General features: G+C 50.7%; 1 protein-coding gene across 1 annotated transcript in view; it reads right to left on the reverse strand.

Annotated features, from left to right (window-relative positions):
- Positions 1-507: 507 nt before the first annotated feature.
- The window catches only part of LOC149366486 (uncharacterized), a 47,778-nt gene continuing 21,442 nt past the window's right edge, over positions 508-26,843 (reverse strand). The window contains exons 5-11 of the mRNA XM_089550942.1: positions 22,398-22,584; positions 20,349-20,442; positions 19,020-19,175; positions 16,839-16,948; positions 15,626-15,808; positions 11,463-11,700; positions 508-10,695 (exon numbers count right to left, since the gene is read on the reverse strand). Coding sequence (XP_089407068.1) covers positions 10,467-10,695; positions 11,463-11,700; positions 15,626-15,808; positions 16,839-16,948; positions 19,020-19,175; positions 20,349-20,442; positions 22,398-22,584 — 1,197 coding nt within the window. The 3' untranslated portion in view covers positions 508-10,466. The remainder of the gene's footprint in view (positions 10,696-11,462; positions 11,701-15,625; positions 15,809-16,838; positions 16,949-19,019; positions 19,176-20,348; positions 20,443-22,397; positions 22,585-26,843) is intronic.

Below are 26,843 nucleotides of genomic sequence, written 5' to 3' on the forward strand. Positions count from 1 at the left end.
TGACGTCACCTTTTGGCAGCTGCGCTCGCCTATGAGTCACCCCAGGCGCTGGATGTAACGCCAGACGGCAGAATGAGCCATTAAAGGGTTTCGCCTTAAAACTGCCATAGCTATTGAGCTGAAGGTTGCGGGTTCAACCTCCACCAGGCAGCAGCACTTCGATGGAAGTGAAATGAAAAAATACCAGAGTTCCGATATTTTTGTGCACATTAAGAAATCCCAGCAATCAAAATTACTGCAAAGCCCTACCTGCAGCCTAGACGGAAAGGAGTAAGCTGTCTCTAGCAGAGTGCGCTAGAAGACAGCTTACTCCCATGTGGGCGTATTAGTGTTTAGAGAGTATGTTATGGCTTAAGTGCTGCTTTGGCATACAAGACTGTTCAATATAGTACAACAGCTGCCCAGTAAAAGCTTGACCACATAGTTTTGATGCTTTACTCTGCTCACTGTAATTGGCTAAGCGTGGAGGGAAAGTCTTACTTCTGACAGAAGAACCAGTAGAAGCTGTGGACTGCATTTGTGACCTTTATTCGGATATTCAGTTTACATATCACAACACTATGGATGTTTTTTTTTTTTGCTTTAAGTCTAGTACACCGTTCTCAAGACGAGTCACTTTCAATTGTTCCATTTTTCACGTTTTCCTTTTTGCTCTTTTTTTTTACCTGCAGGTTTGAAAAAACCTGATCGCAACAAAGAAACGTGTGGTGAGAGATTTCTCTTCTGGTAAAAAAAAAAAACACGAAGTACAAAAGTAAAACAAAGATGGTTTACACAAGAAATAAAGCACATAAATCAGAGGCAGTTTTTGTTTACTAACACTATCATCGTTCGTCAAACGAAGATGACACACCATGCGCACCAGTTTTCCAAGTCCCAGCCAAGTCCTGTTTTTGGATGACTAGCATTGCAATGGGTTTGCAGAGACAAGCCCAACTTGATACAAGAAAAAAACCTTTTCGTGCCTGTTTTCTTTCTTACTTGTTTTCAGGAAAAAAAAATATAAAAGAACCTAGCAACACACACGCATACAAAACACGGAGACACTGTTAAAAGTGAGAAAAAAAAACAAGATCACAGTTGGAAAATGTGCAGGTCATGAAAAATGCTGTGAAGGTTTCGGAGGACAACAACGCACAAGACTCAGAGATGACTGTTCAGTTTTGTTGTTTTTTCCCCTCTTTTGCTTGATTCATGTTCGACGAGACAGACAGTTTTGTTGCCCAAGGGGGAACACGCGTGATAAAAAAAAAAATGAGGTATTGGTAACAGGGTACCAGCTTTCTCAACCGTTTGCAGCAACATCTCAATCTCAACAACAAATGCCTCGTTATACACAGCTGCCCACTTGCTCAGATTAAAAACGAAAACTAGCTGCACCACTGAGATTTGATAGAAACAATGGCACCAAATGCCTTTGCATGAGCTGGCAACTGGGGCTGGGTACTCAGTTGGCTTGGCGAACGTGAGCGTCACACTGGCCAATGTCACATGACCAAGCCAATGTGACGCTTCATGGCCCAGGACAGTTTTCCCGTGCTTCACACAATCAAGAGAACAGGCTTTCACAAAGCTTTACCGACAGTCTTCATGGCAAAGATGGAGCCAGTGTTTCCAAACAGACCCCAGTGACAATCCACACAGTGCCCCCAGAAAGCTTTTAGTGGGAAACATGACTCACGGTGCTACAATGTGCTGCCCATCATTAGGCATTTGCTGCAGTCATAATTCCTGCACTCCTTGAGAAACAATGTCCCGCAGGAGGACTCCATTATCGAACGTACAGGAAAGCAACCAACCTTGATGGGTCAGAGTGATGGCCACAGCCGAGGCATGAGACCAACGTGGGTGTCAGCACAAGTTTGTTTGGTTAACACACCTTCCACAGTTGCTTTATATGGACAGCTGATTGGCCACGCATTTTGAGCATCCCAGCTAAGTCGCCACTTTTGCTCACAAGCTCAGCTTCACACAGGAATTCGAAGCTAAAAAACAGTTGCCCAAAATCCAGAACATTTCCTCGGCATCAACACAACTGCGCAGCCCATTACGAATCATGCAACCTACTGGCAAGACAACCCTTAACAACCTGCTTTCAGAACAAGACAAGCCGGTGGCTCTTTTTAAAACTCTGATGCCACCTTTTCTTGCAATTTTATGAACGGTAAGCGGGTGCTCTTGGCCTGCGCCACCCACATAATTCATGATTAATTCCGATACGAAAAAACAGCACACACTCTTGCTGGTCACATGCCTCACCTATGAAACAAGTCCTCCGCACGCATCCGCGTCAATGCGAGCACGCCGGAGACCTCACCCACAATGTTAGTCCCCACGCGACAACACCATGTCGAGTGCTGGTCACGATGATGGATAAAAAGAACTACCAAAAAAGGAAACGGAGGGGTGAGCCAATAGATGGGAAGGGGGTACTGCCATTGGGACGGTTGTCAGAGTCTCTGCTCTCAAAAACAGGTAAGGATGCTCACGAAATATCTTACTCGAAACACGAGGAGTGAACGCACGAGAACAGAAAAACCCGGTGGACACAAAAAGCACGACAGGACTGACAAATAATAATAATAATAACCATAAGAAACAAAGGGAGAGAACAAAACTCCACCCCTTTTTCCCATCTGCTCGCATATATACATATATATACATATGGCTATGTACATATATATATGTATATATACAGAGAATGACCCCCCTGCAAAAGGGAGGGGTCACAGATAGCTTGCCGGGACGGACGTTTTGAAACAAAATGCTGTCTAAAAACGAGAACAAAGCAACTACAGAGAGTGTCAGCGGAAAAGAAACAGCAAAGATGGATCAAAAGACGAAAAGCGAAGGCTCTGCCACCACCCACTCACAGGACCGGGCGAGACAGAATGGGACGTCGTCCGGCGAGCATGCACCAGAAGCATGAATTGGTTATGGAATGTGCTTTCCCCCTGTCTTGCCCCGTCAGGCTGTGGCGGTGGTGAAGGAAGGGTATGTTGCACTGCCAACAGACCCTAGAACGGACTGCAGAAGGCATGGTGGAATACTAACCTCATGAAGAGAGCAGAATTCATGAAGAGTCATGAATCACGTTACCAACGCAACAGAAAGGGAATGGAACGAGACAGCAGGAGGCTACACACAACGCTTTTCGGTGTGTATACTGCACCCTGAGAGAACGACTTCTCTCCAAGAGGGCGCCACCAGCAAGAACCAATACGAGGTGGGGGGTAACGTCGGGTAGGGCAGTGGAGGGTATAAGAGACAACCCTAATTAAAAAAAAAAAAGAGGCGGACACACGACGACGGGAGAGGAAACTTCACAGCATCTTACATCGTCTGCATTTTTTTTCTTTTTCATGTTGTCGGTCACGCCCGGGCCGGCTCCCGAATCGTACATGCCTCTGAAGTGCTGCAGTAGGTCGAGAAGTAGTTGCAAAGCCCAAACACATCCTTCCACTGCTTCGCACCAAAGAAGCATGCAGGATGTGAAATGAAGTCGTCCGTAACGGATACGGAGGGGCCGTCCGTAACGGATACGGAGGGGCCCCGAGTGCCGACAACAGCGTGTGCAGTGGTGTGCCCGCCACGGAATGTGGACTGCATATACCAGTGTCTCGCGAGAGAGAAAAAAAAGCAAAGAGTTTGGTTCCGACCACGCCTACACGACTCCTGTTGGGAAGATATGTAAACGGGGAGGTCGGCAGCACGGTTCGGACGCGGGCACTGTGTCTCGTGAGTCGGGCAGTAGGCAGTCGTCTTTGGACGTGCTCCGATTCTCCGAATGAAAGGCAGAGAGAGCTATGTCGAGACTAGCTGGCATGAAATTGCGAACCTACATTACCCCACATGAGCAGCTGGTGACACTACGACGACTGTCAACTAGTAATCTTGAGAGATCAGGCGGCAGAAGGAACATTACGACAAGAGATGCCAATAGTGAAGACGGTGATTTCAATTACAAACAAGCGAAATTTCCACTTTCCACTAGCTAAGCCTACTTTCCTGAGCTATCCGCAGCATAACCTCAGCTCAGCTTGGACGATGTTCCAAATGAGAGGGTTGAATGCAGTCTACAACTTATTAACACAAGGCTGCCTTTCACTCAAGAAAGAATTGGAGCACGACATCCCGGCGCCGCTTGTTTTGGCTGCCGACGGCTTCTCGAAGTCGGGAAGGTGTGACTCCGTTCCTTCACTCACTCTTGGCGCACATGTCGCCACTGCACAACACAATGACAGCTGTGCAGCGTGCATGTGCAGCAAGTGTGCGTGCGTGCGCTACTTCACGCCTCTTCGTGTTCTTGATTCGCCAGGTCGACTGCGGGTAACAAGAAAAAAAAAAATGCCTGCCGGAGACTGCCAAGGGTGCCCGACTGCCCCTGCGTGCGGACCCGTCTCCCAACCTTCCGCTGCTCAAAAACCAAGAAGAAGCAGAGACAGCTGTAGAAAGACTGCGAAATGGGTGAAGGGAACGAATGCCGCAGAAGGCAGCACGACGAAACGAAAGCTAGCGGCGGTAAATGCGGACGCCGGAAGGAAACCAAGGAAAAACAATACCAACCAAACGTTTAGACGACGATGCCGAAACCAAGTTCTTCGTTTTACGCTTTCAGTGGTTTTGTCTCCCTTTTTCGTAATTTTTTCTTTCTCTTCCGAGCAAGAGTGTACACGCGCAGTAAGACGCACAAAAGCACAGACAAGACGAGAAGACAGTGAACCTTGTTTCCTAAATCGCGCTTTCGCTAGGTTACAACGACGCGACGATCTACCGCCGGTGTCCGCAACTACACGGGGGTCGCGGACGTCGGCCCTAGGTCGGCTTAGGTTCGAGCACTAACACTCACGAGATTGGATTACTTCACAAGCTACAATGAAAAATGACGGAACTACCAAGAAAGACAGATAGAGTGAGAACAAGTTAAGTTAGGAGGGGCAAGAATAAAGAGTCCCCAAACCAGCAGCAGGCCACTACCGGGCCTCGCACGAGGGAAAGCCCTGCCAGACCCCCGGAAACTGCAAAGCAACCCACTGCCCTGGTCTGAGCCAAAGCAAGGGCAGCAGCTCCGCTGTTTGCGCTATATGCCTGGCACCCTGCAAGCAGACAGTGCGGGGCAAAGCGCCGACAGTTCTCACAGAAGGGAAACGGCGCCCCTTCATGCGTGACGAAGCACGGAGGCCGCAATCAGAGAAATCCAAGAGGGCAACGCCCACCACTGCAGAACAGCAATGGCAGCGTGCCCGGGCAGGGCTAACGAACCAGCAGCTGCTTGCTCAAAAAAAAAATGAATACAAATTAAACAAACTGGTAGAAAGATATCGGAAGTAGAATACAGTGAGGGGCACTACAAGCTTACGTTGGTGCGTTATTATGCCTACGAAGTGGGCCCCAGTAGAAGGGGGGGGGCCGCACACTACACATGCAACTAACGAGCAGGTTAAATAGAGCCAAAGCATGCATGTGTGCCTGCCTAAGCGCACACGTACCAGCAACACGAGAGCGGCGTTCACAAACATCACGTGCACATGACACAGAAGAGACGGGGAACAGAGAGAGAGAGAGAAAGAGAGATGCTCGAGCCTTCCAGCAGAGATGGCTGCTGCCTCGGAGAAGGGGCTGCGCTACGCTGTTTAAATATGTCCGCTCCAGACCCGCCTGCGTTCCGCACCGACGACTCAGTCACAGCCAATCCGCTGCTGTCCGACCGTTTTCATGTGCACGGGGTGCATGCGACGGAAAAAAGAAAGGCGCGTGTGCAGTGGGGCAGACGCCCCGACGTGCGTGCTATGCTCGTACGATCGCTCGTACCTTCGGCTTACGCGCCCGGCCGGACGACCATGCCACGCGAGTGGACCGCGGCGCTGGTGGTCCGGCGGCCTCGGTTCTCGATCTCTGCGATCCACCGGACACGGCAGCGGAGGAGGAGAGGGTGCAGGGAGGGGGGGCTGCCAGCAACCGTCCGAGACAAGCGGCACACACGACCGCGCGCCATGTGCCATTCCCCACTTGCACATGTGACGTCGCGGCGGTGCGCCGTTCTTCCGCGTGGGCGACGATAGCGGCCCACAGGTCATCCGCCATCAAAGACACCCGTGACTCAACAGAGCGATGCTGCTTCACCCACTAATCCACGCACACACACACACCTCCCTCTCCCTGGTCCGCTCCGGCGGTGCACGCGACTGAAACCTCGAACGAAGGAGACGCGCCGTGACCCTGCAGGTCACCTCCTCCATTCCTCCTTTCTCCTCCCCTTCCTCGCTTTTTTTTTTTTTTCCTGCCTTGCCCGTTGGTACACAAAGGATGGCACAACAAAAGTGCTTCTCCCTCGAGAAACGTCAACTTCATCGCCTCTTCGGTGCATTCTTGTTTGGCACGTCCTGTTTCGGAGTTTTCAACTGTTTCCTAAAGTTCGCCCACAAAAAACCCTCAGCAGGACAGAACTAAAAGGGGGGGGGGGAGAGGCAGCCTGTGAAGGAAACCTGAGATGCAGTGCATTAAAAAAAAAAACCCCCGCCACAAGCACATAAAAGCAAGGAAATGAACAGACCAAACAGGATGGCCCTTACCGCCTTCGCGACTCTCCAAAACAGCAAAGCAGGACGTTGAACTGAGCAACGCTCTCAGCTGCGCGAGGTTCGATTAAAAAAGAGACTTTTTTGCTGCATAAATGTGCTGCACTCTGTCACAAGCAGATGCACACTGTCACACCCAGCGCGACACAGATAGTATTAAACACACACAAAAGAAGTACAAAATAAAAGCAGTTACACTGCAAAAATTTTCGCCAGCGCACCTACTTAAGGTGTCAGCTCGAAGCAAAAATCAAAAGCTGCGATGCTATATAACCAGGGCACATGAAACGGAAAAAAGATACGCACAACGCAGGACAGACGTCAAAAAAATGTAAACGGCGCAACGACGACCGCACACAGAGGCACACTGGCGCCCTTTGCTGAGTGTGGGCAGTAGTACCTCTGTGCACTTAAGAAAAAAAAAAGAAAAAAAGAACAAGGTAAACACAGAGCGACAAGGGTTCGACGTCCCTCTCCAACACGGCGAGAGATGTCTCGGCTAAAAACAGGATCCGGTGTTTCCGCGGCACCAAGTTATGTACAGTTGCATGGCAATACGCGTGGGGCCAGCGGCCACCAATCATTAAAACGCACGGCTCGATGCCTCGCTTCCCAAAAGTGTAACCGCGTGATAAGAAGATGGGACGAGAGAGCCCAGCCCTGGGTTGAACTAAAATGGCATCAGTGACAAGATCGCAGTGAACGGAAGAAAAAAAAAAAAGAAAAAAAAGAAGACACAATGCGAGGGCGTGCAACGCCTCCAAGCAAATAAAACAGGCAAGCGGACGCCCAGTCACGCAACTCGCGCTACATAACTCGCTACTTAACCACGATTCGTAATAGTGATGACCACAAGAGTAAAAAAACAAAAGAAAAAAAAACATGCCAACCACAGTAATCACCGAAGAGTCACTGAGGATGATGATAAAGTAGATGAGATAGCTGCGCTGTGATGACAAGAAAGAAAAAGCGTATCTACAGAAGACCCCTCGGAAGTCGAGAGAGAGAGAAAATTCCATTTCGCAGGCTGCGGAAGAAACGTAAAACGGTGACTGGGATGGTGTGGGATGGAGGGTGCTCGGAAAGAATGAAAAATGTACACAGGTGGCGAAAGTCGCTAGTGCCTCCAGCAGTGACAGGAGCCTGTATAAAGGGGGCGCCACTGTGCCTTAAAAGCGAGGGGGGGGGGGGGGGGGGATGACAGCTCAGTTGCCGGCCGCACATTGTAAAGGGGTGCGCAAGCAGGACGACAGGAAGCGGGGAGGAGAAGAAGGCAAAACCCAACTCACAGCGCCCTCCCTGCAGCCTACGAGAAGCCGGTCACTTGTGGAGACGCACAATCATCCTTTTCCCGCTGGAACCACGATGCAGCGCAAGTGAGAGAGTGACGTGCGTCATGCTCCGGGACATGACAAAGCAGGCCACGAGGGACGCTCGTCCGCTCTTTTAAAAAGAAAACGTCGACGGAGAATCGTGCCAGGCTTCGTCGAAAGGCAGCGTGCAAGGTGTAAGAAGCCAAAAAGGGTCTACATAAGCGTGTCCACAACCCCAGCAGCGCACCTAACCGGCCCAATATTGGCAATGCACCGGCAAAGGCCGGCCCTGCGAACGACCAGAGTGAAATAGTCGTTCCCAATATTGGGCCGATTGCTGCTTGGGAAGTAAGAACGTTTCTGAAGCCGGCACTTTCCACTAGAGCGTCTCAACTCGGCAGTGCTAGGGGTTGAAGCCGTCCTTCGGTGCTAGGGGGTCAGAGCCGCCCTTCGCAGGTTTGACCTGCTACAGGAGAAAATGCTCTTAAAACTCGCTTCTCAAGTCGAGCTTCATGCTCTGCCAACACTGCAGCGAACTACAGAGTAGCCTGGTAGGGAAAAAAGCTACAACCATTCCTGTGGCAACGTGTCGGTTCCAACAACGGCCAATGGGGGGCTCTCCGCACACCACAGAGACCGGCGGCTGCCGCTGCTCGTTCCGAGCACACTGTGCCCGAGAGAGACCCCGCTACACTTTTGTACTCGCGACTTTCCATTGTGTGAGGAAACATCTTTTGTGCCTAGTCGCCTGCAGGTAACCTTTGTACCGAGGAGTGTGGAGACAGCACAATCAGCAGCAGCTGACAACAGGCCAGGCAAAGTTTGCCTCACTGCTCCGTGCAATGCGAAAAATGCGTTGCTGCAATTCCGGCGACTGCTGGACTCTTGATTAATGCCAGTCCGTGCAACCCAAGCCCAACTGTGCAGCTTAACTTGCCTTCATGGCCTTGACAGAACTATAGGGCTTGGGGGAGTTTGTAGTACGGCAGGTCGAGATGGAAGCAGTCACTGCACTGTAAACTGCACCAACTGACAGAGAGACAAGTCATAAATGCTGGAATTGCTGTCAAATGGGAGTGCGAAGGTGCAGACGGGGTAGAAATACGGTGCATTTTTTTTCAAGAAGTGAAAGCCTAAACCAAGGAAAAGCACTGGCTTTCATGATGCAACTGGACGTTCCTGTCACTTGCTACCCCAGCTGAGACTACCATGAGAACGACGCCGAAGACCACTGACTTAAGTAATGCAGACTGTCAGGCCAGTTCGTGAACGTTCACGGCAAGGATAAGTTTTGCGCAGAACAGACGGGACTTGGGAGAGAAACGCACGAACAAGCGCGAACTTACCCAAATGCCGTCTGTTTTGTGCAAAAATTTTCCTTGCAGTAGCCATTCGCTTCTCCCGTCTTGTTCATGCAGCTGAGAGCTCCTGGAAAAAACATGCTCGGGCATGGAGCTGATTTCGCTTTCTTTAGCTCAAATTAGAGAAAAATGAATGCTCACGAGATCCAGGGAAGACTCAGTCGAGCACAGCCAAGACTAGCTGGCTAGCTTCACGCCTTCTGTTCTGCTGACGCAGACCGGAGATTAGACTGTGCACAGTCTCCACACACTGCCCAAACCGTGAGCCACACTGAGATGTCCACTGAGATGTCAACAGGAAGGAAATAAATGCAGCATGTGCAGAGCGTCACCTGCCAACTATCTCGCCACGGATCTCCCACGGAACGGCAGCGGCGTGAATCCCGATGTATTCCGACAACTCACCATCATCAGCAGAGCCACAAAGTTCATCGCAAGACAAAGCCTTCCCCCACTGCTATCTCATTATTATGGAAACCGACTGCCAAGCAATCACGAAATGATTTTGAAAATAATGCGAGAGAAGAAAGCCTTTTTAGTGTCAGACGCAAGACAAACACCCCCACATAAAGAAAAGAACTGCTCAGTTTGAAACAAAGAACAATAGTCGTTCTGTGAGTGTTAAAGATAAAAAAAAGAACAAAAAGCTAACAATTTCAACCTCTTAAATGTTGCTGCTGCTCGAGGAGCCTCAGGTTCTCTTAACGGGGAAAAAAAAAGCGGCATTAGCTGCAAGGAGCAGCTGTGAATATAAAACGCAGCTGTATTGGCTGCGTATAACGTAGTGAGCAGCCAGTGCGACAACAAATAAGCGGACAAAGATGAACGAAGGAAGAGTGCAGCGGAAAGAGGAGGAGGGAAGTGATGCCGGCAAATCAGGCGAGCGTGTCAACCAGCAGCCAGGTGGCGCCGGCTGCAACGGACAGTGCGAACAACGAGAGAAGACCGTGGAGCCACGGCGAGAAGAACAGCCCCTGCCTCTGCTGTGGCAGTAAGAGAGAGCCACCAGAGTGAATCTGGGAAACGCAAACGAAAGGGGGAGGGGGGGGGGGTTTGAATGGCAACGAGATGATGGCATGGTTCCTCCAACAGAATGGGAGGGCCGACGAATGCACCGCGTGGAGAAAAAGAAGAAAAAAAACAACGATGGAACTTAACGATGATCGACAACAACAAAGCAAGGAACGTGTGTGTCGTCGTCGTCGACGCTGGTCCTAGTGGAACATCTCCTCCTCGGGCGGCTTGCGCACCCAGCGGCCACGGTCGAGCTTGAGGAAGCGCTCGAAGAGCACTTTCTTGGCCCCCTGGTAGCAGAGGGCCGACTCCTTGGTCTCGCCGTAAGTCTTGAGCAGCAGGTCTTCGCGGCCCAGCAGCTCGCAGGCGTCCTTGAAGAGGGCGAAGAGCGACGCCTTGGAGACGCGCGACTCCAGGTTGGTGCCGCTCCTGCGCACAACAGAGCGAGAGAGCGTGATCGGACTTAGAAAAAGACAGTGCTGGAGGATAGAAAAATTTTTTAAAAATCGGCTGCTTCTTCGCCGTATTCCAAAGCCACTCTACAGTCGCCGACAGATATCTCGGACTCAAACAGACCTGGAAAACGGTCCTAATAATCGAACAGTACGAAAAATATGTCAACAAAAAAAGAAAACTGGCAGTGGCTCAGCTCGGCCAGGATATACGTAGCGAAAGCTAAGGCGAGTGCAACGACATGGCAAGAGGTGTAACACCACACCAAACAGCGGTGGCAGCTCCATGGCGAGGCGTGTGTCCGCCACCTGCGGCGGTTGCTAGGCAACGGCTCAAGGTTGGTCTCTGTGCCTCCTCGGAGCACCGCCACAGCGAAATCGCAAGTTCGTGGCCAATGTAGCCTTCGCTACAAAAAACATTTTCTGTGAAAAGGTGGCTTTAAGGACCGCGAACTTCAACCCATCCCACGCTCGACTTGTAAGCGATAATACTAAACCATAACCAAGCTAGAATCACAATTTAGTCTGCACCTTCTCACTTCACCACACCAGACAGTGCAACACAGCTCACAGCGCAAGTCTGAATTGTGTGAGTCCGAAAAATCGGTTGGCTACTGCATATGTCCAGCATTCTCATGCCAGTGGAAGGCCTCTTTGAAAGAACGCTGGACGCCCTCGCCGTTTACAAAGAGATACCTACTGTAAGGTAGCTAGCTGTCTAGAAAGCAGCTGTGCATCACCCACCTGTCTTGGCGCATGCCGGTGCCGCTGTTGGTGACTTCGGGGCGCTCGTCGCCCACGCACCAGTTGATGGAGTAGGGCTTGGTCTTCTCGGTGTCGCGGGGCGGGTTGTGGCCGCTCACACAGCCCAGGGTCGGGTGGTGCAGGGCGTACCGTGTGGGCAGCAGGGTGTCCAGGCCGGGCTCTCCCTCCAGCCGGCAGCACACCGCCCGAGACAGGTGCCCGTGGTGATACAGATTACCTGCGGCCCCCCATTTTCACTCGGCTCGGTCACTCCCGTTCCACACGCAAGGTGTCAGGCTGCTCTTTGAATTTAACACTGCTCTGTACGATGCACTGCACCCTCACGGAGAGAACACTACTCTGTCTCAACAACAACGCGCAGCATGGCTGAATGATGCCTTCGGTACATCAGTCTACACTGCGCCGTTGATCAATTTTAACAAACAGGCAGACGCGTACCTCTCATGTTTAAGAGTCTAGTCACGCCCGCAACATTCCCCCTAATATATACAGTTTAACTTGTATATATGATAACGGAAGAAAAGTCCGTGATTTTTCGTTACACGCAGTTTTCGCGAGAAGACTCAAAAGGACAACGCAGAACGGAAACCAAAATAGGAAATAAATGTAGGTGAAATCACCTTGAAAAACGTTTAAAGTCATATACGCGGAGTTGCATTTTGTGATCACGCTGATAGCGCGACTGCGGCAGCAGCTTCCACTACCTCCGCCGCGGCTCGCACAACGCCGTGGGGCGGGTATGCGAGAAGGCAAGGCCACCGCGACCGAGCTAGAGGAGAGCGAGCGCAGTTGCACCGCCGTTGGTAGACCGGCCACAGAGGCACATGCTTCTTCCTGCATGTTCCCTCTTGGCTAGCCCGGACCCCGGAGAGCTATCGGTACCACAATCACGTGAGCAACCATGCGGCGGCAATGGGCACGCACTGCGCATGCTGTTTCTTTCTTTGCTATGCCCCATTATTTTTCCCTGCTTTTGTGCAAGAAACTGCTGTAGTGCCACGTGGTATGACGTTCCGAAAGCAAAAGCAGTGGAGATGCGCCAACGGAGCTGGAGCAAGGCGCATTGTATCAACTGCAGTCGCTCGTTACAGTCATAGACGTTCCTCTCGTGCCGTTCGTGCTTCATCACCATGAAACTTTTCTGCCAAATTTTAGAACAGAGGAAAAGCTAACAGATAGTTGGTGCAGCGAGTTCGTTATACCAAGGTCAACAACCGCAGCAACACCTCGTTACACGGAGGTCTCAAATACACGCACTTCGATGGGGGCGTCGTTGGGGAACTGAGAAACTTTGCAGCATCGAGGAATTCGCTATACGAAGGTGTGTTACATCCAGGTTTAACTGTAGTACTTCTTTTCTTGTTTCCTCCGCTTTAATCGAGAAGTGCCCACTGTTATCACGACATGCAACAATGTCTACGAACGGCAATTAGCCCCAAATGCACGGATACATACCACAGTCCTAGCACCTCAGCAAGTGAGCACCCTCTAAGTGTACCCCCCCTTCCACCAACGAGCCAGGTTCAGTGCTATGGACAGCCCATGCAAAAGCGAGTGGCTATGCAGAGAAGTTACCAAGTGGAGCGCAGGCTTCACACTGCGGTTTACACATGCTGCACAAGCATGAATGAACGAAGCCATAGGGCACTGAAGGAAAACTCCTTAGCTTCTGGTTTTCAAGTAGTTTAAAGGGGTAGAGACATCAAATTCCAAGGTTGTACAAAAGACTGCCATACGTTTCCTTTGTATGTGAGGACCATAAGAGCGAAGTATTAAATTTAAGGGAGGTCTAGAACATGTTTTAATTTCATTTTAAAGTTTGTGAAAATGCTCACTCTTGAAGTCTGAGCCATCGCTAGTGCATCAATGTGACGTAGGAACAGAGAAGAAAACGCAAGCAAGTATTTCCTACGTCATTACACAGTTTTCTGACGTACGGGACCAAGTTTTGCGCTTTCGCGGCCTAGCAACCTTGGTTACGAGTGCTCACGAGTCTTTTTTTTCTGCACGCTCGCGAGTGCGACGGTGCTTTACGCCCGGCGTTGCCGAAAGATCCACTTTTGCACAGGCATATTGCCCGTGCTCTAATATAGGAAGCATTCTCTGGTATCATGGATGTTATGTATTTTCTTGTTCGAACGTGAAGTACGCCAAGCATGCCGGCCGGCCGGCCAGCCTGGATCCCGTCTGCCGGCGTCATAAAAAGGAGCTAAAGTGTGTTCTTGACGTAAATAATAAACCCTGGGATAAGAAATGTGAAAAATGTGTCATTTTTAAGGATCGCTGACGAATACTGAGCTGCTAACGACTGTGATACGAGCAAACGTTTTGCCACAACCGCCTCGCAGCTGCCGCTGGCCCGACGTTGCGGTCCGGCTCGCCTGGCGCCCGCTCGCTTCGCTGCTGAAGACGTCGTGGAGATTTATCATACTATTATTTTATTGTGAGATGATGCTGTTGACAATAAAGCGATGTGTAGAGCAGGCATTTTATTATAGCGCTGGCGACTTCCGAAGCGCCGGCCGCTGCGGCTTCGATGTGGAAGAGGCTATAGGCCTAGCGACGACCACGGCAACCAGGCAGCAGAAGAGCTCGTCGCCCGGAGCGCCCGCGAGCGATGCCGTTGCCGAAAGCTCGAAACATAAGCAGGCATGCTTTGTCGCTGCTCGAGCAGTCTTTCTGAGGGACTGCTGTACGGCGGCGAAGTGCGACACCGGTTGCGGGCGGAGCTTGGGTAGAGCGGCGCAGCGATGCTCACCGCTCCGTGTCCCTGCTTGCAGTGGGGCGGCAGTTCGCAAGCGACGATCAGTGCGGCGCGTCGGCCTAGTGGCCATATGGCTTGATGAATGTTGCTGCGCGTGCATTATTTGTCTAAATAATGATTGCACTTCGCGCTCTGAGCTCGCTACTTGTTTTTGGTCGGCGAATGTTTTCGCTCGGCCACCGATATGCCCAAGGCACGTCGGCCAACGAGTCTCGTTTTGGTCGGCGGCGTTGTCACACTAGGACGACGCTTGGTCGTTGGGGCGTCGTCGTCGGTGCAGTGTGACTGGCTAGTCGGGGAACGACCAGGTTGGCCGACGACCGTCGGCGTCGCTGTCGCGTCGACCTCGGGGTCCCGTCGGCCTAGTGTGAACGCGCCTGAACTGCGCGCTGGTCCCAGGCTGCCCTAGTTGTCGCTAGGCCTAGGTGGTCTCGCTTCCGCAGTTGACGGCGCTTTGGAAGTCGACTGTGCTATAATAAAAGGCCTACTCTTCACATCGCTTTAGTGCGAACTCGTCCCATAATAGAAGAAACGTTCGATTTCCACGACGCCTTCATCAACGGAGCTAGCAGACGAGCAGCGCGCACGAAGCAGCAGCGTCGAGCTGTCGGGATGGGACAACGTCGACGCTGTTGTCGGCAGAGTGTGGCACACGGGTCGGCCGACGTACGGCTGCTATCTCGGCGATGCGCTCGTCAGGCGACGACCGGCGCTCGGTCGGCGTCTGCGCAGTGTGACAGACGCGCCGACGGCACGAAAATCGCTGCCGCCGACCATCGCCAGACTGAAATCGGCCGATCGTCGGCCTAGTGTGAACGCGCCTTTACCATTTGACGTTGCCTACACGCTCGGCGTTCGCTGGCACAATCTGAGCTGCGTCGGGCCTGACGCCTGCCTCCTCTTCGGAATCGCTGGCCAGCGGATCAAAAATGAAGTGGTTGTCGGGGTTCGAACCGCGGCGTCTTCTTCCTCGTCTGCGTCATCCCGCGATTCCTCATAATCGGTGTCTTCGCCGAAATAAAACTCTTTCCGACTCTGAGCTGTTCGACTTGCCCTCCGCCCGGCTCTCCGTGTTTATGCGCACCACGGGCGTGTCAAGCAGACGACATGCCTACACGACGTCACGGCTTTCCGGGCCCACGTGACAACGCATTGTCTGGTTTTTGACGTCATGCAAGAGCCTGGCAAAACCTGGCAACTACGAACCGAAACTGAAACTGCTGGGTACAAATAATACGATTATTAATTATATAATGCGAGTTCATGCTTCTAAGATGGTGTTCCATGCTCACCGAATCGCTACGCATTATTTACAACCCAGAGATACAACACAAAAATTTGGTGTCTCTACCCCTTTAACAAGAGCAAGGCAACGTACCCAGGGTGATGGAGCTCAGGTAGACAGGCTGCAGAAAGTGGCTGAGCAGAGCCCCTTGCAGACCGAGAACGTTCCAGCGAGCAATCTTATCGCTGCAGGACATGGTACGCAGTCGTTCACCTTGCAGGATGGCATCCCAGGTCTGGTAGTCTGTAGTCAGGTCCACGGGGACCGTGCCTTCGCCTGGACGGGCCATCGTTCGCGGTCACTCATACATTCCCCAACTCCCCCGCAACTGTTCTCCGCGATTCTCAACGACAAAACGGATGTGCCCGTACCATTAGAGCATGCGGACTGCGACTTTCTCCCAAGGGCATCACACTGCTACCACTGACTAACTGCCTCATCATGCCTCTGGCCGTTAAAGTGATGGAAAATGCATTGAAAAAAAAAAAAAAGGCTGCCCCTGTCTGGAAGACATCAAAGTAATGAGCGTTAGCTGTTTGGTTGACTAGAATTGATATGAATGAGATTAAAGCATGCGGCAGGTGGTTGTTTCTACAATGCTATTGTAGATGGCGCTACAAGTCTCAATGCGAGATGTGCTGTTTTCTAGTTGCTGCCCCAGATGGCGCTGTGATCTCAGGGTGGTAGCAGACCCCTCGAAATCTCGAAACGCGACGAGTAAGAGCCAATGCTTTTAAAAGAATGGAATGGAAACGTCCGAATATCCAAATTTCAAATTTAAATTGAACCAGGATCAGATGAACAATTTCCATCCGGCTACCGCATGACTGGTGCCATTCTAATTCGTGAATGAAATGAATTCTGAACCGGCCTGTCTGGCATTCGTGGCCTCTTAGACCAGCATTCACAGTTTCAAATCTTGGGAGGCAATGATGCCATGCTGGTGTCGAACCAGCGCCGAGTTCTCTTCAAGATCATCTTCAATGTTAATCATTGCTGTTTTTTTTCACATTTTCAAGTGTATTCCCACCCCTTATGTAACAACCCCTGAAAAGGGGGCCTTGAAGGAATAAAACTGAACTGAGTGACACTTTTCGGCCACTGACCTTTCCTCAGCAAAACCTTGCGCGATTGCCTTACCAGCAGTGTGGCATTTGCCTCCCAAGCTCGACAAGCATGGTCCCCTCTAACTCATCGCACATCATGAAATCGAAAAATGGCACCTTGGTTAGTAGGAATGGCACCTTGGTAGCGGTAGTAGGAAATGGTAGTAGGAATTGATCACTGGTGAGTGCGAGATCCTCACCTGCTTCCAGCTTTGTTCGCAGGAGCCCCTGGCAGCTCTTGGTGAAGAGTGGGTGATGCTGTTCGCTGTTCTGATCCTGTGTCTTGTTCTTGTCATCTGGCTTCGTCGTGCTGCACAGTCAGAAAACAAGTGGCAGGGGAAGAAGTTGGGTGAGCGCCTGCCGGCTTCTTGTCTACTTCTGGCAAACACAATGACATGAACTAGCCCTTAGGTTCCACTAAATAAGCATGGCGGTGTTGAATATGTCAACCTGCCAATGTAGATATTTTATCTGTTTCTCCGCTGTTGCTGCTGTCACAATAAGTGCAACTCTATGCACTGGGCCAGACAAAGACAAAACTTCTGCCCTGAGAACCGCTAGAACTGAACAGCTTCACAACAACTCACAGCATCATCATCACGATGGTGATCACCATCATGGTGATGGCGAAGATGGGAACAGCATCTCACCATCATGATCATGAGAGATGAGAAAGAACAAAAGGTAGAGAGGTTAACAAGCGAAGGCATTGGGGGGAAAACGGAAGAGGGGATGTAAAAAGAACTGAGAAAATACAGTCGACGACCGAAAATTCGGACGCCTGATTTTTCGGACATGCTTGATTATTCGGACTTTTTTGCGGCACCGCGACATGGCCCATAGAGCCAATGTGTAAGAGCGCTTGAAATTTCGGACGCACCGCAACTGACCACTCGATTTTTCGGACCTCGTTCGCACTCGCCGCCAGTACCCAAGCCGCCATATAATGTGTACAGTGGAACCTCATTAATTCAGACTGCAGCAGATATCGAAAACTTGATCAAACAAAACGAAATTCAAGCTTAAAAGGAGCCTCTTGCGACGCTGAAATTCTGCGCGAGTCGGCACATTGCACTCGCGTGTTTTCGAATTCGTACTGTCCTTGAATGTCTTCCGCCGCACGAACTTGAACCGTAGTCTGAGTTCACGGAACTCATGTGTGCCGAGTCTTTAGTCCCGAATACGGAACGCGAATACGATCGCAGAGCGCTTGATCGCGGAGGCTACGCACACGCCGTGGCCTCCGCGATCGAAGCGCGCTTCGGGTGCGCCGCCGGATCTTATCGCGGCCGCGATCTGCTCCGGCGCTGCGCCGTTCGCGGAGGCCACGCGCGCACACCGGAGCTTCCAAGTGCCGTCTATGGATGGCGCCGTGATCATTATCATCAACATTTTTCTTGTCGCGATTTTCCGCTGTTCACATCGGCGTCAGTATCGCCAGCTCTAGCCTTTCGTGGCGTGTTAGCATGCGTGTTAGCGCGTTCGCAGTGATAGTGGCTTTCGCGTGCTGCCGCCGAGCTTCACAGTTTTAGCGCGATGGGCAAGCACCTTAAGCTACACGGCTGGGAGTTAGCTCTCGAACGCGGTCGGTAAGCGTGCGGCGGGCGGGAAATTCGACGTGGCCGAGAAGTGCGTCCGATGATGGTGCAACCAAGAGAAACACAAGCTGCAAAAAGCGCGCTTTCTGAGTAAAGCCGTGCGAGTTTCCTGAACTGGAAGAAGAGCTGCTCCTCTATGTGATGGAATATCGGAACAACGGCTACGCGTTGACAGCGGACATGCTGCGCGGCTTCTTTTGGCATGAGCGTGCACCAGAGCGCAGCACCAGCTCAGGAGTCTAAATACTTCGCGAGTGACGATTGAACGTAGAATAAATGTCGCTCATTCCCTGGTTGGTGTGTTTTTACTTAAAAAAATTTTTTTTTCGCATATCGCGTGTATGGGCAGCACCCCGAAAATTGGCCCTCGAATCTGGAAAAAAAAAAGTGCGGCCCTTATACGCGTTTATACGGTATTTCGCGCGGCGAAATATAGTCATGAGGAGCTTTAGAATGTGTGCAATACAATTGGCCGCTTTCTCCGGCATAGCGGAAATAAGTTCGCGAATTTTTCGGTGAAATTTGATTTTCCGGACTGCCCGATTTTTCGGTCGTTTTCGCGGTCCCTAGAGAGTCCGAAAAATCGGTCGTCGACTGTATAGGGCACCTCCTCAGCAGAACCTTATTCTATGCCTTGATGAACGAACACTGCCCCTATAACTACACTCAAGGAAGACGCCCCTATTACGAGGCACAGGGCTTGAGTCTGGCACAAATGGCACTTTGACAGCGCCACGTTAGACGGAGAGAGAGTGTCAAGAGAGGCAATGAGAGTAGACGCACTGGGCAAAGAGGGCCCCGTCCCCGCAGGGCGCAGTGGAAATGTACAGGTGGAACGAGACGTCCGGCTTGATCCGGATGCGCTGGCCGTCTTCCGTGGGCTCCAGGATGGCATGCTCCTTCCCCGGCCCGTAGCTCTTGAGCTGCTGGTATAGAAACCTGCGGGACACGACAGCCATCGTTGGGGCCCATGACGGCGCAGACAGAGCTACAGACCATTCCAGCACCCCGCAGTGACAGCTCTAGTGGTAGCTACACCCGGTTACTAGTATGTGCACTCCTTTACTGGCGTCATCTGCCCCAGCTCCCTGGTACACATGCGTCCTTTCATTTCACGCCCACTGTACTTAGTGATCCTTTTGTGCTCCACTATTTGAAAGTGAACATGCAAAAGAAAGAGCTGCCCTCTAATTGCCAACAATGGCAGAATTCATCATGGGATAGCAAGCAGTCTATTTTGTTGCCTAATCCAGACGCACTTAAGCAGAAACGTGGGAATTATCCAAGCTCAAGTTCCATATCTACTGTGGATGTTAAAAGACAAGAATCGCTCCTTTATGAAATTTACGATAACTGTCAAAGGAAACGTAGCACGGCAAAAGAGAACAACTCTTCTGTAAAACCAATCACACTTCTCGAGTACTGACAACACTAAGATCTTTGACACCTGAAGATAACTCTAAATGAGCGAAGGACTGTTGACTGCAATGTACTATCGGGGACAAAAGTGGTATACTCCACGCGACCGGAGCCGGAGCAACGGAAAACTGCGTTGCAACGCCATCTGAAGGCGGCATCTCGGACCCAGACAGCCAATCTGTGACCTTTAATATCAGCAGGCATGCCGCTTGACTTGTTTCAATGTTTCGTGCTTTTGCTCGCCAAAATGCCGGGCGGCGCCACAGCAGTAGCAATCTGGTGGCCCTCTTTTCATTTTGTGTCTTCTTTTTTTCATCGCGCGTGCGAGATACAGCTTGAGAGCCGGCGCACGCACTGTCATGATGCAATCAAATTCCTGCGCGCGTGGCTAACTTGTCGTGGAAGCAGCGCATTTTTGAATCATTGAAACGAGCCAAGCGACATGCCTGCTGATAATAAAGGTCACAGATTGGCTATCTGGGTCCGAGATGGCGCCTGTAGATGGCGTTGCAACGCAGTTTTCCATTGCTCCGGCTCCCGCCGCGTGGAGTATACCACTTTTGTCCCCAATAGTACATAATCACACTAAGTCACGTAGCCAGGAAATGCTTCTAAATATTCACAACTGCTAAAACAATATAGCTGTAAAAGAGAAAGACAAGACAGTGAAGGCACACAGTCAAGCCGACTTACCTGAGGAAGCTCCTCCTTGTTATTACTTCTGCATGGGAATCGTTGACCACGGTTCCGTCCTGGCTCAGCTGTTCGCCAGTGATGCATCGACTTCCTGCATCACCGAGCAGCAGCCGAAAAGAAACCGGTCAGGAGGCGAACACAACAGTACAGACAACCTAAGCGCGCACAAGGATAACGACACCTGCGAGAGCCATTATTACGTGCTTGCAGGCGTTGCCTGTTATATAGCAATGCACTTTACCGGACACTGCGATGAAAACGCTACCCACACGACCACAGTTCGCAGTTCCCCTAAGCAGCCACATATTCAACCAAGCAAGCACCATCCACTTTCACAAACTTCTTCACTTTGAACAATTTTGAAATGCCGAGTTGCAGCCCTTCATACTAGTACTTGTAGTTCAAGGGGAAGATTGTTCATTAGCTGACTCCTCACAAGGACGAGCATTTCGACAAGTAAAACAAGGCCCATAATTTTGGCAAGAGTGGTAGGCACCGCACACCAGGATTCAGTTAAAAAAAAAAAAATATTGCATGCAAATGTTGCAATTCTTTCTCCTAGTTCTATGGAGACAGTTATGCTATCATTAAGCTATGCGCTGCAGACCTGATAGCTGGAAAACTTGAAAGTAAAAAGAACGAAAAGAACTGCTGTGTGAGAACACGGAGGAAACAACATCTACTTACACACCGTACATGTTAGTTTTGTCAAGTATCAACAGGCGCCAAAAAATGTGCAACAAATAAGCATGTCGATCCTACAAATAATAAGCACATTGGGCTAAACTTCGAAAATGGTGAAACAATAGTCAAAAACGTACTTTTAATTGACAAAAACTTCCAGAAAAGTTGCCATGAATGAACTAGGCCTCATCTATCAGAATTCATGCCAGCTTTAGCATCAAAGAATGCAAGAATGTAAACAATTGATCCAATAGTGCTACGTCGCATCGCAAAAACACAACAGCAACATCCACAGAACATGTCTGCCAACAAGACACCAACAAGTTGTCGAACCAACTTGTTCCCCAACAGCTGTCACATCGCATGAACAGCCGACAAACAAGACAGGCTGCTGCAGTGTTGCCTCAGTGTGACAGCCTTCACCAACAAGAACAAGCTATAAACAGTGACAGTGTTCATCAATATACAGTCGAACCCGGGTATATCAAATTCGAAGAGGATCGTAAAATAGTTTGATATAGCGAAAATTCGATATACAGATATAGGCTAAAACTACACTCGCGATCATAACAAATTGAGGCTTACCGTTTGGAACAGCCGCGAATAACATAGTATGGGAACGCAATGTGAAAGCGCTTTATTTCGCGGAAAAAAAATCACTAATTTTGGGCTGCTATTTCCTCTGGGAAACGAAGTTCAAAACACTGGTCTCGATCTTCTCGAGACCTGATAGAGCATGCGAAGAGGTCACAACAAAACTGGCATTATATTTCACAAGTGAGCACGACTGGGTTACCTGTTCTGCAAAAAAAAAAGTACAGCATTGCATTTTTTATTCTTTTGACTTCCTTGGTGTCGAATATCATGACTGAGTGTAAATCTTGACTGCACTCATGGTCCTAGTTTCGGAAGTGAGTAGGTGACATGTCAAGGCACGTTTTCCATTTTTTGATGAAGTGACAGTGTTTTGATGACGAGTACGCAATCGGAGGATGTTTGTTCTTCCGAACTTATTACCTAACTGTAAACACATTCTTCATGCAGTTATACACTGCCTCGCTTCTTGAATACCATGGCTTCCGCAGCTGCGCACACACAGCAAAGAAGTATGTGAAGACTGCACCACAAAGAGGTGCCAGAGATGCAATGCCAAACTTGTTTTTTTGGTGTGAGGAGTTTCCCAACCATCAGCGGACAAGTTGCTAACAAACATTAGTTGTGCTAAAGACGTTTCCGAACAGTTCACACTGACACAGTGCAGCAGGTTAGACGAGATGATTAGACAGAACAGAGAAGATGCCTGCAAAGTGATGAAGGGCTGGTCGCTGACCGAAAGACAACAAGAGGAGCAACGAGACGCACCGGTGCCGAAGCAGACCACGGTGCCCCGGTCGGTGGGTCCGGTCTTCATGACGAGGGCGGCGAGCACCTTGCGGCCGCCCACGTACTCGGGCACCTCCAGCACCTTCTGGCTGAACTCGCGGTGGCTCAGGGCAGCAATAATATCAAACATGGGAATGCTTTCATCCTGACTGCTCAGGATGTCCGTCTGCACACAGAGTGAGGGAGAGGGGGGAAGAACGGTCAGACCGAGACAGTGCGCATCACCACAAACACCAACACAGACAGTGACACCAGTCAGTCCAGCAGCACTTCCAACTGACATACCCCTGTTCGTCTTGACACACCGGGAAGCTCTGATTAAGAGCATCTAACCTCTCTTGGGGTCTTCACACTACGTCCCGTCCGTCAGCGCTGTTTAGTCATACCTTTCGGCATGAACCAACCAGCCCGACTCAGCCCTCTCTTTGTCTTTACACTACACTTAGTGCTATGTGAAAAACATTACCTGCCCTAAATTTCTCTTGTCTAAGTGCCACAAGTCCACAGTGACTGGTGAAGAATGGAAAGGAATACTAGTGTCGCATACCCTTAGAAAGCTTGCATAACTGAGCAACAAATAAAGCTCACACAGATAACATTCTTTTAACACGGCCACCATACTAGTCCGAACATTTACTTCAGGAGCATAAATAGGTACTGACGCCTGCATAAGAAGTCTATGTCAAGTCCCTTATCTTCCAATAGCCTCCTGGCATCCATCACAAACATATTTTTTGGCTACCCAGTTGCTTATGCATGGTTTTACGCACACATTGCCTAATCAGATGTTAGCTTCTTTAGCAATATTGCCAAGTCGAATACGATGACTGTTTTCAATCAGGCAGACATTGTTGTCTAGAGTGGATGTGCTTTGTGCATTTTGCTGCGCATTTTGCAAAACTTCCCTGCTAGTATGCAGCTCACTGCACCAAACACAAATATTTCCCTGACATGACATTAGGAACTTATGCCCAAACAGGCTGAAAATAAATTTCTAGCCGTGATGTGTTCTTTAAAAGCAAAAACCTGACAAAACACTGTACACTTCCACATTCCACCAGGTTTGCGCAAGCACAGCAGTCTCGGTATTAAACATTGCAAAGTGCATCTCAGGACATATGCAGTAGTATCTAACAGCTGAGCAGTTAAGCTGTAGTCTTCTGCTGTGACACAGGAGGTAAATAGATAAAGTGGAGAAATATGACATCCACGAGAGATCTTGGTACCTTCGTTTTTTTTTAATCACTCTCATATTCCAAGCATACAGCTGCTCTCAATGTTTAGGAGACTGCTTCTTTCACCACTTCCTTAGTGAGCAAGGGCCTGAAGTGCAGCTCTAAGGATCTTTCACTTATAGCACTTCACAAAGAATTACCAATGCCACATAGTCCTTTCACTAGACACACAGTGCTGTCACCCTTCTTTCACTCCAGCTTTTTTATAGATGCAGTACATGCAGTGAAACATTTGTCACTTCCTGTTCCTCCCAATGCTGCCTCATGCACTGTATTCTAAGCTCCTTCAGCGTTCCCTGTTCATTTACTGCATCCCCATCAAGTTTTAAAAGTGTATTCACACTCGTGAGTTGCGAAGACTGTGCAAACACTTTGGTCAAAAAGCAACGGTTGCAGCACCTTGCAAACTGCTCCATTTTCTAACCTTTAGACACCGGGTCAGAAACAGCTACATCTACCAGCGGTGCACTGAAAGTGAATGGAAGCTTGTTCTTAGCCAGCTCCTCGTTTTCAACAGCGCAGGCTAACAACCCTCTTTCTGAATGACACAATTTGAGAAAGTGACCGGCAAGTCGCATTTGCTAGTGTTAAGTCTGCACCACCAACACTCCTTGGGTGAATGTCTCAGCTGGTCGCGTGCTCTTCACAACTGGCAAGTTTGAATGCCCCTTTAAACAGGCCAACTTCTATGAAGACAATAAATAATTTGAAACACTAATCCATGCATCGCTCTACGTGCGAATGGTCACTAAGCTTTGTGTGCTGCTACTGGTGTATTGGCGACTAGGTAAAATTAAAATATAACACAGACATTTGAGACCACTGTCTACATCAATTAATAGAGGAATTTATTCACTCCAGAATCAAGGTTCTCACATATCAGCTGGCATGCCTACTGGTGATGCATGCCCCCCCAAAAAAACAAAGCCATCATCACCCACCACTGCACTAGGCAAATGGAGTTCACTGCGGTGGCGATGAGTGGGCAGTGATCAGTGTCTGCAGGTGCACATATGTGGCTAGCAATGTGTGGTTAGCGCTCACTGTTCATGAGAGTGGTCCACACCCAGTGCTCATGGGGGCATACAGCATGGCTGGTCAGGTGCCATCAGTGCTTAGTATTCGCAGGTGCTCATTGCATGGCTAGCAATGAGCAGTTAGGGCTCAGTATATGCAGGCGTGCAGGGCGCAGATGGGCATGTGCGACTAGCGCTCAGTGTTTGCAGGTACATATGACACGGCTCAGAGTACAGGGATGAGTACTGCACGGATGGCGACAGCAGCCCCGGCAATGTGCGAGCAGCACTCAAAGTTTGCGGGTGCGTACTGCATGGCCTGGAGATTTGTGGGCACGGGCAATATTTGGGCAGCAGTAGTGTTCGCTGGTGCTATGTGTGGCTGGTAATGGCAACCCTGGCAACGTACGGCCACTGGCGATATGGTGGCAGTGATAGCGTTCAAGGACAGGTATGCGAGGCTGGTGATGGTGGGACTGGCTACGTACGGGCGCTTGTTATATGTGGGCAGCAAAGTGATGATGTGTGCGTACAGTGTGGCTGGCGATGGCGGCTCTGGCAACATAGCAACATCGATGATATGTCAGAAGTGCTCAATGTTCACAGGTGCACATGTGCAGCTGACGATAGCAGTCATGGAAATGTGTGGGCACTGGTGATATGCAGAAGAGTGTTTGCAGGAGCGCAAATACCGCTGAAGATGGAGGCCCTGGCAACGCGCGGGCACTGGCAATATGAGGGCAGCAAAAGCGAATTCGTATGTGCAGCTGGCAATGGCAGCCCTGGCAACACATGGGCACTGGAGATAAGTCCAGCGCTCATGTTGCGTCTTTCTCCCACCTTGGTCCTTGTTTTTGGCGCTTACTACATCATGAATAAGATTCAACTTGCCCAACTTTCCACCTCACTACTGGTGATATTGTTACGCGGCGGCCAGCCGAAGAATGAGACGTGGTGAACCATGGCTATGAGATGATTTAATGGCCGCTGGCCTAGCGCGGGCGCTCCGTCCCGCGCCACTGCCAGCTTCGTCTTCGTCACACTACCCGGGGCCTCCGAGCGATCGTCCCGAACGGTGACGAACAGACGGCGAAATGGCGATGGTCTTGAGTGAAGGATCGAACAATATGTAGAAGATGGTGCAGTGCTGGCCGCCACGATGAGAAAGATAAGAGAATGAGTCCTGGTCCACGAAGCATCCGGGCCGTCAGGTGCCAGGAGCTGACGGCCGAGGTCTCTGGACGCACCGAACGGCAGAGGCAGGGGGACGGTGTCTTCACGTTTGGGTCAGTGGGGTCTTGGGTCGGTGGGGTCTTGGGTCGGTGGGGTCTTGGGTCCGTCGGGTCTTGGGTCATCGTGTAGTGTGGTCCGGGCGGGGGACGGGGCTGGGGTGAGCGTCGAGGTCGGTGCAGGTCGGGCGGGCTGGGGCACGGCCGTGCGGCGCTGACCAGGTACTCACGGCCGACGTCCACGGCAGGCCCAGGACGCCGAAGCTCCGTGACCAGGATGGCGATGAAGGGACCCCAGCACCTCCACCAAATGTTACGCGGCGGCCAGCCGAAGAATGAGACGTGGTGAACCATGGCTATGAGATGATTTAATGGCTGCTGGCCTAGCGCGGGCGCTCCGTCCCGCGCCACTGCCAGCTTCGTCTTCGTCACAATATGTGGGCAGCAACAGCGCTTGCGGGGGCATATGTGCAGCTGGTGATGGCGGCCCTGGCAATGTACGGGCAATGGTGATATGTGGGCAGCGATAGTGCTTGCAGGTGCGTAAATACAGCTGGTGATGGCAGCACTGGCGACGTACAGGCATTGGCGATATGTTCCCAATGATAGTGCTTGCAGAGGCGCACGTACGGCTGAAGATGGAGGCCCTGGCATTGTACGGGCACTCGCAATATGTTTCCAGCGATAGTGTTCGCGGGCACGTATGTGCAGCTGGGCAGCCATGGCAACATATGGGCACTGGCATTATGTGGGCAGCAAGTGTTTGTGGGCACATATGTGCAGCTGGGGAGCAGCCCTGGCAACATATGGGCACTGGCAATATGTGGGCAGCAGGTGTTCGCGGGCCATATGTGCGGCTGGCGATGGAGGCCCTGGCAACGTACGGGCACTGGCAATATGTTGCCTGCTGCCGTCTGTAGTGTTTGTAGGAGCATATATGCGACT

This window comes from Amblyomma mixtum, chromosome 1, assembly GCF_055824585.1.
Source record: "Amblyomma mixtum isolate Tamu chromosome 1, ASM5582458v1, whole genome shotgun sequence".
NCBI classification, from domain to species: domain Eukaryota; kingdom Metazoa; phylum Arthropoda; class Arachnida; order Ixodida; family Ixodidae; genus Amblyomma; species Amblyomma mixtum.